The sequence below is a fragment of the Fundulus heteroclitus genome, chromosome 16 (genome assembly GCF_011125445.2).
Source record: "Fundulus heteroclitus isolate FHET01 chromosome 16, MU-UCD_Fhet_4.1, whole genome shotgun sequence".
NCBI classification, from domain to species: Eukaryota; Metazoa; Chordata; class Actinopteri; order Cyprinodontiformes; family Fundulidae; genus Fundulus; species Fundulus heteroclitus.
In genome coordinates this window covers 1,587,343-1,607,331 of record NC_046376.1, presented here as the reverse complement: position 1 = coordinate 1,607,331, position 19,989 = coordinate 1,587,343, and the positions used below count along the sequence as shown (strand labels likewise).

The 19,989-nt window shown below is 42.3% G+C and overlaps 2 protein-coding genes across 2 annotated transcripts in view; both read left to right on the top strand.

The window, feature by feature from the left end:
• The window catches only part of cacng2a (calcium channel, voltage-dependent, gamma subunit 2a), a 147,955-nt gene that overhangs the window by 107,537 nt on the left and 20,429 nt on the right, over positions 1-19,989 (top strand). The window lies entirely within an intron of this gene.
• Positions 16,606-17,800, top strand: LOC118566296 (voltage-dependent calcium channel gamma-2 subunit-like). The gene has a single exon (XM_036147893.1). The coding sequence runs from the start codon at positions 16,989-16,991 to the stop codon at positions 17,559-17,561; it is 573 nt and encodes a 190-aa protein (XP_036003786.1). The 5' UTR covers positions 16,606-16,988; the 3' UTR covers positions 17,562-17,800.

The window sequence follows — 19,989 nt, the reverse complement described above, 5'->3', positions numbered from 1 at the left end:
ATCTGGAGGATGCTCAGTTGACCAGATCTTCATCTCTGTTCATTTTTAATCGTTCTGGTCACTTTTGCATCATATTTCCACTGGTGATCAACCAGAGTCACCAGACTAGGTTTCTACAGTCACTGCCTCGCCTCTGGTTGCCTTGTAAGCCTCAGTCTGGGGATTCAAAAACATAAACCTGTTTAGGGTCTGTTAAATCAGCTGTTGTCTTTAGCGTTACTCGTTTTATTGACTGAACAGAGCAGCGGCTCTGGGATGAGAAGAGCAAACCTCCGTCCTCCCATCCTCACCACTTTCTACTGAGGGACAACAGAGAGCGTCCTGACGGTCTGCTCTGGGACCTGCAACGCCTCACACTGGGAACATGTGGAGAGAGCGGCTAGGACGGGGGAGAGAATCATCAGGACTGCGCTTCCTTCCATCCACCACACCGCCCACAGACGCTGCCTGACCAGGGATCAGACAACCAGAAAAGACCCCCACTCACCCCCACCCACCCCCACAATGGACTGTTCTCCCTGCTGCCCTCTGGCAGGTTCACCAGCTCCTAATGCAGAACAACCAGATTCCACACATCATCAGACTGCTACACTCCCAATAAATCCTCCCATACATACAAAAGTAGTCAATATTTGTTGTGGTAATACATCCCTCTGCTGCATATACTTGCTCCAATCATGTTGTGTTACACATTCAATTCAATTCAATTTTATTTATATAGCGCCAAATCATGAAACATGTCATCTCAAGGCACTTTACAAAATCAAGTTCAATCATATTATACAGATTGGGTCAGATTATACAGATTGGTCAAAAATGTCCTATATAAGGAAACCAGTTGATTGCATCAAAGTCCCGACAAGCAGCATTCACTCCTGGGGAACCGTAGAGCCACAGGAAGAGTCGTCTGCATTGTACATGGCTTTGCTGCAATCCCTCATACTGAGCAAGCATGAAGCGACAGTGGGAAGAAAAACCACCCATTAACGGGAAGGAAAAACCTCCGGCAGAACCGGGCTCAGTATGAACGGTCATCTGCCTCGACCGACTGGGGTTACAGAAGACAGAACAGAGACACAACAAGAGAAACAAAAAAGCACAGAAGCACACATTGATCTAGTAATCTGTTCTACATTAGATGGAAGTAGCGGGTGATCCGTCTTCTCTGGATGATGTCACAGTTAACAGAACCTTTCTATACGTATAAAATGTCTTTTTTTGGTTCGCTGCTACATTCCTGACAAATGTTTCTCTTTTGTCTTCTGTTTCAAACAAAACATCCCTCAAATGTACATTGTGGGTGTGCAGTTGATTGTAATGTAACAGACAGCCGGCCGTTTTACCCCCTCACCATTTTTGCACCTTTATACGGTCTATAGTTACCTGTTGGACCCAAAACAAACCTCTTTAATTAGAGGCCTCTTTAACGTGTCGCTGTCGTAAATGCTGCGTCCTTCATTCTTTACTGTAAGACAGCTTTTCTTGACCAAGGCAGAGAAAAGAGGCTTGAGGTAAAGGTCTCTGAGCCATAATGCCCCATAATGGCTGACTTGTGTAAAAGTCACCTGGCTTTGCAGCTGGAGGTTGGTGTAGCGATGACAGACGGTCTGTGTGAGCATTTCAAGCAAAAACACAACAGCGTCATTACATCAGGCATGTGCACATCATTTCTGCTGCTATTACCTCACAACAGACATGCTGCAGGGAAGCGTGCTGCTGGTACAGAACCGACCACTGGACTGCTGAAGCAGGGATGCTGGAATATAGAACCCAATGAATTTACTGGCAAAGCTTTTTTTTAGCCTTGCTGAGTTTTACTCCATGCCTCTTTTAGTTCCACATCATCTGCTTAATTGTGGAAATCTCACATGTGTGGGACGTAGCAAGCCTAACTTGGTGATTGAAGAACAGCCAGAGGCAAGAGCAGCTTGTCTTTCTGGCTTTATGACAGAACGACAATCCCATTTGTTGTCTGCTTTCTTCCTTTTTTATAGCTGCGCCTACAAAAGGAATGGGATGACATGATATCTCTGTTACAGGTTGCTGGTGACAAAGTAGCTAAAGATCCACATTAAAACTGGTTCTTTACTAAGAGGCATGTTGTGCATCGACATAAAACTGATTCATCCCTTGAATTGAGGAGTTTTCAATGCTGCATGATTCCCAAGTCAAAGTTTTCAGAGACCACAGGTTTGGCTACATGGCAGGAAAGGATTAAAAAACAAGGAATGTCTCAACACTTCTGCACAGGACTGTAACTTTCTATTTCAACAAACTGCTCAGAGAAAAGCTTAAAGCAATTCATAAAATACAAATCGCAAAAAGTTTTTATGCTGACTTGAGGTAGTTTTTGGTTTTTCCAAAATAAGAGTTAAAGCACAAAACAGGAGATGGAAACACATTTGCCAAATAAGGTCGGACGTAGGAAACATTTGCCTCATATGACTGATAAGCTGTTTCCGCCGTCATCCCGGATATTCCCAAAATGAGCAGAGAATCACATTTAATTCTCAACGTCTCCGTGCAGCGTGTAAGATCGCCAATGCTAGTTGACACGACACAATAATTACAACTTACCTGACAGCAACACATCCCTGAAAACCTTTCTCCATTTCCTGTGTGGTCCATGCTAGTTTGCAATGTCTACTTCCTGTTTATAACAGACACGCATAACATCAACTTCCTACCTTTACCTGAGTTCTTTTAAATCAAGATTAAAAACACATTTGTTTAAATCACTTTGCATTGTCTCTGTACTGAATTGTGCTATATAAATAAATTTGTCTTGCCTTGCCTTACAAAATTACACTTTGCATGAGCGTTCACACTGAGCCTGGTTCTGGTTCTGCTGGAGGTTCTCCTCCCTGTTAAAGGGGAGTTTTCCTCTCCACTGTCGCTTCATGCATGCTCAGTATGAGGGATTGCTGCAAAGCCATCAACAATGCAGACGACTGTCCACTGTGGCTCTACGCTCTTTCAGGAGGAGTGAATGCTGCTTGGAGAGACTTGATGCAACCTGCTGGGTTTCCTTAGAGAGGAAACTTTCTCACCAACCTGGAGAATTGATGTTGAATTTTATTGAATTGAATTGAATTGCATAGCCTAGTTAATTCACTACAGGCAACTAGATGGAAACAGGCATAACTCACATTTTCCTTAAACATATTAAAAGTTTGATCACAATTAGCCGGATGAAAACATAACTTTGACAGAAGATTCTCTTAAAAAACGCTGACTCCAAACTAAATTCACCCAGATGCATTGAAATGTGTGGATTCCTTTTCCATTCGGACAGATGCTGCATGTGCAGGATCGCAGCCTTCCTCCAAAAATGGACGCCTTGTCTCGTTAAGCTGTTTGCCACCAGAAGCAGAGCACTAGTAGCGTTTGGACGCCACGCTGAGCCGGAGCCGTGCCGATCAATATCCTGTGACTCTGTGAGCATGTTTGCACCGCTGGCAGAACGGGCTGAGCAAGCTACGGGTTCTGCCATAATTCATGACAATAACAGCCGTCAAATGTTTGCAATATTTGGCAATTTTGTGGAGCAATTTTGATCAGATCTCATTTGTAGTTGTTCAGGAATCAGCCACACTGGAAGGCTTTGAAGCATGAAGAGCCTCTTAAAGGTCTTAACACAGTCTCTTAATCAGGTTTAGGTCCAGACTTTAACTTTGCCTCTCCAGAACTTTTATTTAGTTTTGTCTTTTTACCAGTTATGGACTTAACCAGAAGTGGCTTTAACCCAAGATTGCTTGAGTTTAAAGTCACAAATCCATGGCTGAACATTCTCCATAAGGATTATCTGGAAGAGAGCAGAGTTCATGGTAGGGCTGGACGATATAGAAAAAAACATATTGATAAAATAGAAACCGTATTGATCGATAACTTCCGTCTTTGCTGAAAAACAAGAAATAATAAACAAAGCAGTTTTATACGAGCTTGTTTGTCTTCCGAGCGCCAAGGCTGAGCTTGCCCCAGCTTCTAATTACGGTTGAAGTATTACTAAATAAATTACTAAATAAATAACAATTTTGAGCTCTTTTAATGTTTCAAATAGAGAGGACAGTTTTGCGCCACTCAACAACGTGGAAATATGTGTAAATATGAGGAAATATCACGTTTACGTCGGGCACACATGCGCACTCGGGTTAACTTGATCCTGACAAGCATTTACATGCATGTTGATCGGATTATCAATCGCAATAAACACCCCCCCCCCCCGTCTCATTCGGAATACGGTTTTATTCCAATGGAGCTTAATCCGATCACAATATTCCGATTGGCCTGTTTAGACAACACATTTATATTCCGATTACTTTTGTCTATGTAAACGCAGTTTATGTGGTAATGAGACATAAATTGTCCACTAAAAAGAGTCAATCCATATTTCATATGGGTTCTGGGATGCTTGGTGGCATCTTTAACTCCTCTGTTTGTTTCTCTTTCTTTTTGTCATGTTGAAATGTTTCAGATCGTAAAAACATTTTAGTATTTGACAAAAAAAAACCTAAGTAAAAACAAAACCACTTTCAAATGAATTAGAGCTGTGATAAATTAAATTTTTTGGCACAATTCTATTCGCCACATCTGGCTGATAGACCTGAAGATTCAAAAAAGCTTCTTAAATAAAACCAGCCTGGCAACATAAAGAAGGCTCAAAGAGCTCAAAAAGCAACATATCGTGCTCCAGTCTAAAGGAATTTGAGAACAGATAAGAAACAGAAACATCTATGAGTCTGGAAAGGGTTAAATATTATTTCTAAGCCGTGAACCACAGTGAGAACCATGATATACAAATGGAAAACGCACTGAACGACGGTAAACGTTCCCAGGAGTGGCCGCTGTGTTGGAATCCACCAGAAGGACACAAAGAACCCAGAACAATGTCTAAAGCACTTCAGGCCTTAGTTGTCTCAGTTAAGGTCTGATTTATTAAGTGATAAGAGTAAGTGTAACTTATTGAAACATGTAAAAGAGTAATAAATACTGACAATCAAACCAGAGGACGGTAGTGTGAGGCTTAAGTGCACTTAGGTGACGGTGTAGGAAAATGAACCAAAGCAAACCAACATCCACCTCTGAATGGGGAACAAAAACATGATTTTGGAGTTGCCTGGTCAAAGTCTGGGCTTAAGTCTGACTGAGATGCTGCTAATCAGGCTGTTCAGGTTTGCAAACCCGCTAATGTGGCTAAATTAAAACAATTGTGGTAAGAATAGGGGGCCAAAATGTCTCCAGAGGAATGCAAAAAGCTAATTGTCAGCAAGAAAGGAGGAAATTGTTAAAGGGGGGCAAATCCTTTTTTTATGAAACTGTATATTTTGTTATGCAAAACGAACAAAAAGTATTATAAAGGACAATTTTAGTTGCAATAACTGTATAAAATACAAAAGAAGCAGTTTTATACTAATATTTTTTTTTATTTTAGTAGCAGCAATAAATCATTAAGTTCAGTCTTACCAGTAAATAAAGTTTAGGCTCAGAAATACAAGTCCGGTTTCTGTCACATGGGGCAGGAAACTGTAGACAGTTTGTTCTGCGTTTAATGACCTCAAGGCGAATCTAAAGCGTGAACTCGGCGCTGATCCCAGGACTGTGGAGAACATCTTCTGGTGGCTGCGGTGAAGCCTTCAGAAACATAAAACGCTGCGAAGGTCGCCCCTGCCATCAGCCGTTAGCACAGAGGTCACAGCTTTCATTTTCCAGCCTTTTCCATCACATTTCACCGCTGAGTCCCAGGACTGCAGTGATCCGAGCCACCCTCTGTCACAGTAATGTCACCCTGGTGGAGATAATCGCCGTCCAGCACGACTCCTCCGTACTCTGTGAAGCTGTAACAGATGTACGGCTAATGAGCGCTGCAGTTGCTCCGAAAAGATGCTGACGTGATGTTAATGGCAATTCAGTCCCGTTGTAACGCGCATATTTTTCTCCTCTACTAGAAAATTATGACTAGAGAATAGCTAAGTGCACCCTAGCTGCTTAAGTTAGATGTAAGAGTGACCGCTTCTAAAAAAAGAAAAGAAAAGAAAGCAGGAGTATACAGGTGTGTTAACACAATGCAAAGATGGTGTTGGCAATTCATCAAAGTGAGAAGGGATATAAAGCTATATCCACATTGTTTGAAGTTTACAAATCTTAAATGAGTAAGATTCTGTACCAGCAGAAAATACTGAGGATGGCTGACGATCTTCTCAGGAGTTGGAAAGTTCCCCCTAATGCCTCAACATGCTGAGAGAAATATGATAATCTTATGACTTGTGCACATGACAATGATTCACTGAAAATGGGGTTGTTATTTTCCGCTTCTGTTAACACTTCTACATGAAGGTTATTATCACGACCTCCGCAAACACGACACTAGTAGAAAAATTAGAAACAGTGTAATTTCCCTGCCACGCCACTAGAAGGCAGTGTGTTCCATGAAATTCAACAACATGCACATGCGTACAAACATAAATATTATATACGAAGACGCCTTATAACGTGTTGGAGCGCATCCTGCGTCATCGCCATATTGGATGGGTCTCTCCTACACAAGGAGCCGACGGTAGTAGACATATTGGCAAAGATTCTCAGTCATCCAGGTCAGCTCAATCCAAAAAAAGGTTAAAAATAAAACAACTGCACTTCTATTCTGAAGTTCTGAAGTTTCGCTTGGATGGATGGGAGGTGGAGCGCCTTCAGCTTCACAATAGAAGTCCAGTTGTTTTATTTTTTAAGTTTTTTTGGAGCCAATGGTAGTAGATGCAGAAGGAACAACTTTACTCGTATGTCCTGCAGCTTACGGTTGTAATAACCAGAGAAAACTACTGAACGTAAATCACATGGTGCAGATCACCATGTTGGGCTGAGATTGGTTCTGAAAATGAGGTTTTACTTGATGAGAACAATGCAGAAACCCAACAGATGGACCATTATATTATGTTTATTAATCTGTTATCTCTGCATTTCACAAACTAAGTCTGAATCATGTTGTCAGAATAAGTACCTTAGATTTACAGAGTACAAACACGTGCAGAACAGTTGTTCTTCAAGGGTCTTAAGCTCCAGCCCTAGCTGCAGGCAGGTCAGTGTAAGACACTGGAATGACCTGGAAATTTTAAAGAACGCTTTTGCAGGCCTTTAAAAAAACTGTGTATAAATGTGTGCATGCACAGCAGCAAAAATACAAATAAATTATTATTGATGTGTAGAGAAGACTCAGGCTTGTACATGTGAGAGAGTGAAAAAAATTTAAATGAACAATCCAACTTCTTTCTTTATTTAAATATAAAATGTATTAATTTATACATGAATTTATTTGTAATACCACATTTCTCTTTGTTTAAGAGCATAAAACAAAGTATTTCAGCATGAAAATACTATTTATTTATATATTTAATAATATGCCATAGCACCACATGTCTGTCTGTTAAACAGCATAAATTTATGAAATACGTTGTTTAAACATTCAGCGTTCAGCATTAAAACATGCAATCAAAACATTTTTGATTAGTCATTTTTTTAAGGTGGCTGTATAGAATACATGTGTTTTTATAATCAGAACAAAATATGTAGTTTCATGACTTGTATGATTGGCATATTTTTGCTCACAACGTCACATGCAGCAATGAATTATGGGTAATACACTTCTCTGGAGCATCGGGACACCCTCAGTATTGGGACAGGGCCAATGGCATTCATGCAGACTCTGTTTTTCCTGTAGACTAAATAACGGAGACCAGGATGTGTTTGAATCTTTCCTCTCTAGAACCCGTTTTCACATCATGCTGTTATGGTTTACACCAAACTCCTTTCTATATTGGGCCACTTTGGCATCATGAAGTCATTAAAAAGGTCGCTTGCACCTGTATAGACGATACTTTTGATTTCATAATTTCATTTCAGTTCACATACAAATGTTAAAAAAATAACAGTAACATGAAAGTAGCACCTTAGGCCCAGTTTATAGTTTATCTGCAAAAATAAAGTTCATATTGTGGTCAGTTACATTTTAACCCCCCATCAGTCTGCATCATTTTTTCTCAATTTGGACATTCCTGGGTTATTTTAATATGACATCTAGTGGCAGTACGCTGTTACTATACACAGTTTAAAAACTCAATAATGCTACAAGAGTTACAGTTTAAGCCACTTTATACACTTTAAAAGAATTATATGCCTCTACATTATGACATGATGTGCCTTTTGTGGCACTTGAGGGCCGGATAAATTGCCTTGACGGGCCGGATGCGGCCCGCGGGCCTTGAGTTTGACGCATGTGACGTACATGAACAGTAGAGACTCAACAAAACAGTTTCCATTTTCACCAAATGTGTTGTTTGGACTCTGCAGGGCTCTGTTTGCCTGCTAAATGTGAAGGTTCGTTACCAGACAGTCAGATTAAGAACGAAGGTTTTATTCAGAAGCTTTCCCAGGAGACGTTTGTGTCACTTTAAAAACAAAATGGCGGCACAACGTAGGTTTGCATAGTTGCATCTGAATAGACTCCAAGAGTTATGGAAGAATTTCCGATAATCAAATTAAACATCCATAGCCATAACCAAATGTCGTGTTTTGAACAGAACAAATCCAACATCACCTGTCATGAAATCAGTCATGCAAGGTGGTGGGGGGGGGGTTGATGATCTGGGCTTGTCTTGTAGCCTCAGACGACGGTCCTTGCTGCCACTGATTCACTCGCTGGAGAGCTGAGGTTTGGGCCAAACTGGGTTGTCACAATGACAATAATCCGAAACACAGCTTGACGTCTATAACAGAATGTTTGAAAAACTAAATAATCAAGATGTTGCAACGATGATCCAGTCAAAGTCCGTACCAGAAATGTGTGGTGGGACCTTAACGGAGCTGTCCAGAGCTTTGCCGACCCTTAACGAACTGATCCGACTCGTAAAGAAGAGCGGGGCCGTTGTTCTTCTACACAGTCAGTGTGCTTACACAGACTTAAGCAATCAAATTTAAGGGCCGATCGGAATAAAAACGTGACGTGTAAACAAACCAATCGAAATATTGCGCTCGGAATGAAATTGTATTCCGAATGAGACGGGTCGTTTATGCCGATCTTTAAATCTAAACACTTATTCTGGGCCGAACCACCCTGACAGCGCATGTGTGCCCTATGTCAGCGTCACGCTGGACGCCATGTTGCAAAATGGCGTCCAGCGCTCTCGTCCCGTAACGCAGCAGACCAATAGCATGTTTTTCTAATCCTATGGCTCGATTAGGCAAGGCAAGAATGTCTCAGCCGTTCTTAGAACCTGGTGCGGGTCCATTCTGGGTTCTCAGAAGACACAGAATGAACACACTCCTGCCTTTGTTTAGGTTTTCTTTCAGCCCTCAACTTCTTTTCCTGTGTTTTTTAATCATAATGAGGCCTGGTGCCTCATTATGACATGCACAGAGCTGAAAACCACACAGATGAACATCTTAATATTCAAGAAAAGCATCTTTCAAGGAAAATCTTGACGATGTGATATAATGATGTAAAATCTAATGAAGCGCAGGAGCGCACAGTGTGTCCCCATCGGCAGCAGGTATTAGTCCCTGATTTCCTGTCAGCTTGTCACTCTTTCTGCCTGCTTCCCCCCGGGGAAAACAGGTCATGCTTAAACATCCCTCCAGGCAGAATACACATTTGTGACAGGGCCGATCCTTAAAGAAAATAAAAGATGAAGACGTGTAACCTGGAGAACACGGTGAGAAAGGACTGATGGTAAATAAAGCCTTAGGGGATCGGTTGTGGCTCTGAGACACGGCTTCATCAAATGACGAGCTAGCACTCACCCGTTCCGTATTAACGCACAAGAAGCGGGTGCATCCCGGCATGAAAAATCTGCAGGGACCTCAGCGTTTCCTTCAGAGGTAGAGCGTGGTCAGCCAAAGCCAGGGGCACGTTGGTGCAGCAAACTGCAGCGCCGCCTCGGCGTAGGCGCACTGCATCCTGGGAGATCACGCTGAAGGTCACTGCACTTTTCAGAGCACTGGATGTGAGTGCGCAGAATAATTTGGATTGGAGAGCTGACACTCAAAGCCATGCAAATAATCTGGAGCCTTTTTATGGAAAGTTAAAGCTTTACTTTTAAGATGCTCCTAAACCTGAAGCAGGACGGTTAATGAGAGAGATTTTAAATTGCTTTAAAAAAAACTTTTTAAACCAGAACAGGCACTGCTGCAAAATATTTCAGCTTGTATGTGTAAGAAAATGTTTTTAAAAATGGTGTTAAAAAATAATAAAGAAAATTTGCCCTGTCATGTAGCTGCACTGCCCTGTTAGAAATGTTTATGAAAAAAAACTACTTTTCTTTTTCTCAATATGTCTGCAAAACAAAAATGTTTCCCCAACTTTTGTGTCACCTTGAGATCTCGCACCATTACACCTCCCACTGTCAACAATCAATACATCCAGCTGGCCCTCTTCTCCTCTTTTGTCTTGGCAAATGAAGCTGATGGATGAAAGCGAGGCCCTTGCCCTCTCCCTGGTAATGTGCTGTGAATTACCGCGTCAATACTTTCAGGAATGGACGCAGAGATGTTTGGAGATCTTACAGGGGTTCGGAGCGGGACACGGCAGCCGGGTCAGCTCTTAGGACAACTTAATATTTAATCAGGCCGCCCTGGCAGGTGACTCTAAAGCCCACGATTCCCCCGCGGATGAGCAAGGAGAGCGGGAGAGATGAAATTTGATCTTTTAAACTATCTTGTCCTTTGACTGAGTGCAAATTACACGAGAGATTGGGGTGAAAAGTGACTGTTTGAGGGACGTTTGCTGGGTGAGACGACCGTGTGCAGTCGACAGAAAAAGACAGGTTAAAGAAAGAGCTGACGGATGAATAGCGCCATTAAATTCCTCTTTATCATACAGATTGGATCTCAGAGGTCAGGCTTTTGCAGGCGAGGTTAAAGAAAGCTGTGAGCATATCAAGATATATAAAAATGACATAAAGATAGAAAATCACTCTTTTATGTTTGAAGATACATAAATCTGTCCAATTCAAAATACATTATTGAATTCCAGCGTAAATTAGATGTAGTAGTATCTCTCACGGAGTTATTATAGATGGGTGGCTGCAGACTGACTCTCCTGTGTTGAAGCAGATGTGAAGACGAGCTGTTGCTGTCTGACCGCCTGATGAAGAACATCCTCAAGGCTGACCGTCATTTTCTTCATCCTGCTTTGCATTAACATCTCCAGAGGCTTCAGAACAGAACCAAGCACCTTTATCTGCGTTTTTAAGGCTCTGATGCTGCTACGATGGCAGAGGAGGAAGATGTATGACATGTCGCTGCACAGAGACCAAAGCTCCAGCAGTAAAGTCTGCTCTGTGCCTTCTGGTAGATGCCTTCTCTGTTTGTTAACTATAGCTGAACATAGTCCACTGCTTCATGTCTGACACAGTCCTGTTCCTCCTGACATCCACAGTCATCTCCTGCGTCTTAACATTCAAGAAGAGATGATCTTCAGCACATCTTAGCACAAAGCAGTCCAGCCGCTCTCTGCAGAGTCAAATGAGAATTTCTGCTCATGACAAAAGTCAGGTTTACATTTTTTTTTAATTTTTTTCTTTGAGCAAAATTATTCTTTTTTTTTGAGAGTGTAGATATTATATTTCATACATTTTCGAAATTAAAAATGTAAAGCAGTCTTTAGCTGTTCATTGGTTAATAGTTTGAAAAATAATTATAAAATGTACATGTCACAATTTAGACTCAAGGACAAACAAGCAGACTTGAGCTGGACTTGTGAAAAAAAGACTTAATGATAATTTTGTCAATGTTGGAATGAGTTTATGGTAAACCTACGGCTGACTGCCTTTTTCTAAAAAAAATACAGGAGGGGACACAAAGAAAAACGCTTTAAAAGGGGAACAAAATATCTCGTTTCCATTTAATTTTGCTGTCCTCAGAGTAAACCAGACCAGAACATATTAACTGCCACCGTGTTCTTGGCAATCCAACATTGTCCCAGTTGCCCTGATGGTGGAAGAAGAAGAAAGATTCGTGAGACTGTTTCAAGTCTCACGCCAACCACAAGCGTTGCTGCTGCTGTGTTTTAACAGAGTCACAGGATGCTTGTTGGTCTCCCAGGGTTTCCCTTTTGCAATGCTCCAATAATCAGCAAACTAACATTACCAGGAGATCTGGTGATCTACAGTAAAGGCATCGCTTTGCCAGTCGGTCCAAAGGATCACGGTCTGGTTGGTTGTGCTCTGCGCTGAAGGTGGGCGTCCATCAGCGTGAGCATCCTGTCGCTCCCCCTAACCACAGCAGCTGTTAGCCGCGTCCCGTCAGCCCGCCTGTAGCTCAGGGTGACTTTCCCTCCGTGCCTCGCAGACGCCACCAAGCCTTAAGGTTCTCGGGAATAAGCGAATGTGGGCTAAAGAGCAAAGTGAGGAAGGCAGTGATGAATGTCAGCAGGTATACCAGGCAGATGGGCCCCGGGGACCCCGGCTGCTCCCTGTGGAGTTACAGGCGGCCAAGTTCAGCATGAGCCGCCCAGCCCCAGTGTCAGCACTTTGGGGGAGAAACTGGGAAAAGTGCTGAGGCAGGAAAGTACTCGGGGAGATGAGGTGAAGTGGTGAAAATTTAACCAGGCTGATGAAAGTTTAAGTGCGCACGTTAAGCAGGAGGCGGCTGAATGAGACGCTTTCACACAGTTTCTCCTGAATGACCGCGGTGCGCTGCTCAGACCGGCCTGACTCTGATTTCACCTGTACACCTCAGGATGCTGCACAGCCCTCCGCTGGCCCTGGCCTCACATCAAAAGTAAATCGTACTCCACTTCTACTTCCTGCTTCTTGATAATTGGCTGTGAGGCTGCTGTTTTGTTTCAAGGACACTGGCAGCATTCCCTCTCTGCACTGGCAGTCTGGTCAGTACCACATGCCAAATCCCTCAAGTGCTTTGTTTGGTGACTTTTTCCTCACATGAAGGTACCAAAAAACTAGAGAAATATCAATACCAGCATGCGGTACGAGTCTGATACAGTGGTGTGTACACCATGAAACAGACGCACCAACTCCACGACATTCATCCCTAACTTAAAGGAGCTATAAGTAAAATATTGACTGTAAAATCAACCTAAATTATTTGTAACCTGGGATGTTAGTAAGATTCCCTCTAACAGTCGGTCCTCTCCATCAACACCGCTCAGTCGCGTTTTTCTCCTTTCAAACCTAGAGGTTACGGGTCCGGACCTACTTCACTTCACGGTGTAGTCCGTGTTTACTTCCTGGTTCCTGAACCAATCATATGAGAGTTCCCAGCTTCCCAAACAGAGCGCAGGCATTTGGTATTTTATGTGACAAAGAGCAGCAGCCTGCAGAAATGGAAGCCAGTAAGAGAAAGCAGACCAGAACCAGAACAAAATACAACACACGTATACCTGTCCTGGTAAATAAAAGTTTCACAGCAACAACAGACCGTTGAGTAAATGGCGGGTCTCCCTGTAAGGCACTCTGTGTGTTGTTCCAATTTAACCACTGGGCGTCATTATTATTACTTACTGTTCCTTTAAGGGTCAGATGGTAGCAAAGGGCTTTTATGCAAAGAGACGTGTAGCTGATGCTGTGGCAGTGGGACAGACACTATCTTTAGACATTTTAAAAGATATTCTGTTAACTGTGACATCATCAGGGGAGGCAGATAATCCTCTATTACCATCTAACATAGAAAGTACTCCTGGGCCAATGTGAGCTTCTGAGCTTTCTGTGTCTCTGCTCTGTCTTCTCTAACATAGAAAGTACTCCTGTGTCAATGTGAGCTTCTGTGCTTTCTGTGTCTCTGCTCTGTCTTCTCTAACATAGAAAGTACTCCTGGGTCAATGTGAGCTTCTGAGCTTTCTGTGTCTCTGCTCTGTCTTCTCTACATGAAAGTACTCCTGGGTCAATGTGAGCTTCTGAGCTTTCGGTGTCTCTGCTCTGTCTTCTCTAACATAGAAAGTACTCCTGGGTCAATGTGAGCTTCTGTGCTTTCTGTGTCTCTGCTCTGTCTTCTCTAACATAGAAAGTACTCCTGGGTCAATGTGAGCTTCTGTGCTTTCTGTGTCTCTGCTCTGTCTTCTCTAACATAGAAAGTACTCCTGGGTCAATGTGAGCTTCTGTGCTTTCTGTGTCTCTGCTCTGTCTTCTCTACCATAGAAAGTACTCCTGGGTCAATGTGAGCTTCTGTGCTCTCTGTGTCTCTGCTCTGTCTTCTCTACCATAGAAAGTACTCCTGGGTCAATGTGAGCTTCTGAGCTTTCTGTGTCCTCTGCTCTGTCTTCTCTAAGCCCCAGTGGGTGGAGGCAGATGAGCGTTCACACTGAGCCTGGTTCTGGTTCTGCTGGAGGTTTCTCCTCCCTGTTAAAGGGGAGTTTTCCATCTCCACTGTTCGCTTCATGCATGCTCAGTATGAGGGATTGCTGCAAAAGCCATCAACAATGCAGACGACTGTCCACTGTGGCTCTACGCTCTTTCAGGAGGAGTGAATGCTGCTTGGAGAGACTTGATGCAACCTGCTGGGTTTCCTTAGAGAGGAAACTTTCTCACCAACCTGGAGGATCTGATGGAGTCTGACTTTAGAAAGAGCCTTAAGATGATATGTTTCATGAATTGGCGCTATATAGATTAAATAAAAATTGAAAGTTGAAATTAAACCCTTACCACCCTCGGTCTACTCCAGCCCTGCAGATATCCAGGGAGCATGAAAAAAGACTCCAACCAGGTGGTGCAGACCCGCTGCAAAATCTCTCATTGTATCTCAAATTGTAATCATTTTTGTTCTGCAGAGATCAAATACTCAACAATTATAGTCTTGGTAATTATTGACTGAAAAATACAACCAATGCAAATAGTTGTAGTGGCCATTAATTAGTACTGATATGGGAAATACTGAAGTTTGGGTTACTTGTACTGGGAGTCAGTTTTGGTGCTAAAAACAACCATCTACCTCTGTCTGTGGCGTAGAAGAGTCCTGAACAGAGATGTAGAGTTTAAGAACGGTGATTACATAAGGCCGGCTCACTGTGGGGACACACACTCACTTCACAGTGTTGATAGAGTCTTCACAGACCTGATAGGGTGTTGATTAGGATTGTGCTTTCCCACAAGGATCCAGTGCTGGATTAGAGCCTCGTGTGCTTTTCTGTCTCTGATTGCCGCTGCGCACATCGTCCTGCCTTTCTTTGACCATCATTTGGGACTGAAGTCTAAGTCAAACACATGCGGCATATACAGCACACCTGTCCTCCTCTTACCTGCAGGTGCGGTGCGAGCAGCCTCCAGAATCTTCCCCATCCTCAGTGTCATCCTGCTCTCATGGGAGGCCTGTGTATAAGCTGCCAGTGTAGTTCTACAAGTCACGCACAACATCATCCTCAGTGCAGGGGATCTTCTTGTGGTCTGCAGGTGAGTCAAACACCAGCGACATGAGGCCGGAGGCAGCACTCCTAGCTCCAACGTTGAGACCGAAACTAGTTCGAATTACTACTTTTATTCACAAAATCCATCCGACAAATGACTGCGTGGTTAGTAAACATGTGAAAAACTCAACATAAATTGGATTTAGTATGGAAAAATATGCTGTAGACTATGAGTGCGAAGAAATTCTCTGCTTTCTTCCACTTTCACTTTGTAAAGGTAAACTACTTCAATGCTGTTACAAAAAGTATTTGTTCCTTAAAGATTTCTTCTGTTTTTGCAGCATTATCATGCCTAAATGATTCAGACCACCAAATGATTTTAAAATAAGACAAGGATAATCTTAGTAAATGCAAAAAAAAGAGTTTCTAAAAGAGTTTCTAAATAATTCCTTAATCTATCCAAACCAACTAGGCCCTATGTCAAGTTGTCCCTTGTTAAATCGTGAATTAACTGTGATTAATTTAAGATTTTGGTTCAATTTCACTTGTACCACCCAGGCCCAGTTACTGGCAGACGTTTAGAAACGACAAATCACCTAAATAGAAATGTTCTGACTGCATTAAGGGAGCCATAAGATATCAGCCCAGCCACCAGCCTGTGACTGAAATCTGAAAAAACTGAACTAAAAATAATTAACATTTTCTTGAAATGAGTACATGTATCCTTGATTTGAGCAGGTAAATAAGATGATTTGCCAATGGAATGAGTATTTTCACCCTTAAAATAAGATCATTAGACATCCTGCACTTGAAATAAGAAGATGGAGATGAGTTGTTCCTATTTTAAGTGCAAAAATCTCATTCCATTGGCAGATAATTTTATTTACCTGCTCAAGTAAAGGATAAAAGCTCTAATTTCAAGAAAATTGTTGTTATTTTTAGTTCTGATTTTTCAGTGCAGCAGATGCTTTTCCTTTTCTCCCATGTATGCGCACAACACTGGTGTCATTTCCACTTGTCGCCAGAGGGGGCAGACTTTTGAAAAAGTTCTGGAACTTGCGCTATGCTCCTTTAACTGAAATCCAAAAAAAATTTTGAAGAGCAGTTTGTATTTCCCTAGGTTATCTTTGTCTGATGTTAATATTGATCCGAAGCATTTAAGTGTGACAACAAAGCCCATATAGAAGAAATTGTGAGGAGATACTTTTTCCACAGCTCTGTAAGTCATTCTCTTTTCCAGCCTAGGTTAAAAAAATTGTAGCAGCAGATAATTTACACTCTCAAAGGTCTGACGTTGTCCCTTCTGTTGTACCAGGAGCCATTTCTCCTTGTGTATTCTGGTCTGTTCTCTTGATCTTGTTGCTAGGCTAACCGTCACCCGTTGGGATTCATCTCCCCGTGTGTGTGTCCCTGACACACTTTCCCTATTATCTGTCTTTCAACACTCACCATGTCAAAATATTCTCTATGACTAGACTAATAAGTTGAAGCATCTTTGCCGTTCTTGGTCTGACATTGAACATTTGATTAGAAGAAAGAAAAAGAAAAAACCGCCAGGAGCTGCTTTGAGCTGAATCTTTGTCTTTTCTCTTTCTTCCTTTTTTATCCATATTTTCATGTCTTTTCTCCCATCTGCTCCTGACCGATGACCCCCCCCCCCCACACGACTTCCAACCGGCCAGGTCTGAGCAACATTATCGGGATCATCGTGTACATATCAGCCAATGCAGGGGACCCTTCAAAGAGCGACTCAAAGAAGAACAGCTACTCGTACGGCTGGTCCTTCTACTTTGGTGCCCTTTCCTTTATTATGGCTGAGATGGTTGGCGTCTTGGCCGTGCACATGTTCATCGACCGCCATCGACAGCTGCGAATAGGCGCACGCGCAGCCGACTACCTCCAAGGCTCGGCCATAACACGGATCCCCAGCTATCGTTATCGCTACAGGCGCCGCTCGCGCTCCTCCTCCCGATCCACAGACCCGTCACATTCCCGCGACGCCTCACCCGTGGGCCTGAAGGGCTTCAGCGCGCTGCCGTCCACAGAGATCTCCATGTACACGCTCCCCCGGGACACCCTCAAGTCGTCCGGCACGCCCACGGCCACCTACAACTCTGAGAGGGACCACAACTTCCTTCAAGTCCACAACTGCATCCAGAAGGACCTGAAAGACTCGAGCCACACCAACACAGCCAACCGCCGCACCACGCCGGTATGAGAGAGAGGAAACCGGCCCGGCGGGCGAGCGCCACAGATCAGGAGACGCAGGGAGGCCCTGTGGGAGAAGTTGGATTTCCATGTTTATAGACGTTCATTACTTTTGTTCAAATGCATGACTTTCCATAGCCATTGGTGAGAGAGTTCCAACGAGTCGGCTTCGTTCCAGGACCGAGTGGGTCAGGTGGTCCCGAGTCAGATCTGTCATCTTTTTGGACAGGCTTTCTTTTTGGGGTCCAGGGCACCAGATGACGGGTGGGCGGGGTGGGCATTTACCAGATAATCAGTTCCATGATTTCATTGCCCTTGGGTTGGAGCGACAGGTCGAGCTCCCCCTCAGCCAGCCTACGCTAAGATATACACTCCCTTTTTTATTTATTGACTCATTTCTTAATTTTTTTTGCATTAAAACTGTGAATTGTTACAGCTTGGGATTCAGTAAGAAGTACCCCAATCTGTAATCTCTAACAAAGGTACTATATATATATATATATATATATATATATATATATATATATATATATATATATATATATATATATATACATAAATATATACATAAATATATGTATTACTTTTATAAATAAATTATTACGTTAATAATCAAGAGATAACAGACTTTACCGAAGCAAAAAAAAAAAAAAGAAGAAAATTCAACCAAGTGCTGTTGATAATATGAGAAAAGACTTTTGTATCTCTTCATGCGAAGGTCAAGAACAAGAGAAGGTCCTTTAGGTACCTGAAGCAGACGCAGGCATTCAGCAGTAGAGTATTATATATTCTTTTAATAGAACCTTCTCGTCTTTTTCTCCCGGCTCTGTTCTCTTTCTTCCTCGGGGGGGATTGGTGTAACGGGGCGTTTAACCCCCCATACCCCCCCCCCCCCCCCATCAGAAAGAGCCAAGCAAAGGAGTCAAAGCTCCACCAGCTAAAGACTCCAAACCATGACTTCTGCAAAACAAAAGGGAAGGAGCAGAGGGGAAGAAAAAGAAGAGGACGCCAGACACAAAAACAAGTTTAATATGAAAATAGAGCAAGAAAAGCTAAAGAGACTCACAATTTCAGAAATTAAATGCATGCTATTAAATTACAGCAGATCTGCTCTTGAGAAACTTAAGTTTTAAAGGTTAATTATTATAAGGGGAAAAAAGCAAAGGCGCTAGAGTTTAAAGTATTAACGTTTTCATGTGTGGTTTGATTATTTCTCTTTTTTTATTATTATTATTTAGCACATTTTATCTCATTGCATTTGTCAGACAAACCAAACAATTTACACTGAACAAAACTGCTTTTTTTAACAGTTTGGTTGGTTTCTTTATAAATATATAAATAAATGTATGTGTGTATTTTGTTCTGGTTTTTAAAACTCACGCAGCCTTAGTCATTTTTTGTTTTTGTTTGTTTCCTTTCATTTTTAATGTGCTGTTCAAATTGAAAATGAAATCTTTAAAAAGGTGCCAAAAACCGAATGATCCTATACTTGGATGCATCAAGTCCTGATGAATAAAACACGAACCCCAGGGGGAACAAATCAGCATGTTTCTCTGCGTGTCTCTAACACACTTCCACCAAACAACACCTTCATTTCTCTCAGGTTTCACTGCTAACTCTGTTCTGCCGCGTCTTCAGATATAAACCCGCTTCTGTTGGCCTTAACCTCTCAAATGGAGGCTTGGACATTTGTTGTGAGGAAATGATGTCTGACACGTGAAAGTTGGGATTTAACATGAGCAGAGCTACAAATTCACAATTTGATCATTTTTGGGAGAAGAAAATAAAATTTAACAGACCCATCTTTACTGTAATGGTAATAACAGGAAGGTACACCCTAAACATGCTCTTAGTTTTGTCTTTCAGGATGTAATAAACAGGAATTTGGTCTTTTTGGGTTTAATCTAATCTGCAATGTGCATAAACACCCAACATATTGTACAATGGGAGGGTTTATTAAGTAAGTACACTGTATGATCCTGATAAATTACCGGTTAATAGCTTGGCATAGTTGTTTACTAGTCAGTCATATCATTATTGGAAGAATTTTGGCCCAAATACTGACAAATTGCATGATTGCTGTAAGCAGTGATTTCCAGCCTCTGCATTTTGAATGACTTGCTGAGACACCGTCGAGGGGGAAGGGGGTCAAAGTCATTTAATTTGATGCACAGAAAGAGAAAAGACAATTGACTCTCCTAGATTCTTCACCATACATCTATACCAACACATAGTATGACCTAAAAGTCAGGAGTTATGATCAAAATAGGTCACAACATAATGTTGGTCCTTCGTCCAACAGGAGGACAGGAACAAGAGAGAGAGAAAAGGAAAGGAGGGGGATCCCAAAAACATCAACAGACAAGAAAGAAAAGGTCTCGTGGTCGGGGGGGGGGGGGGGGCAATATTAATCATTTGGTGCAATTATAATGGAAAAA

What these genes read in the sequence shown, in the direction of transcription:
- LOC118566296 (XM_036147893.1), top strand. Translation starts at nt 16,989, where the DNA reads ATGACCCCCCCCCCCCACACGACTTCCAACCGGCCAGGTCTGAGCAAC.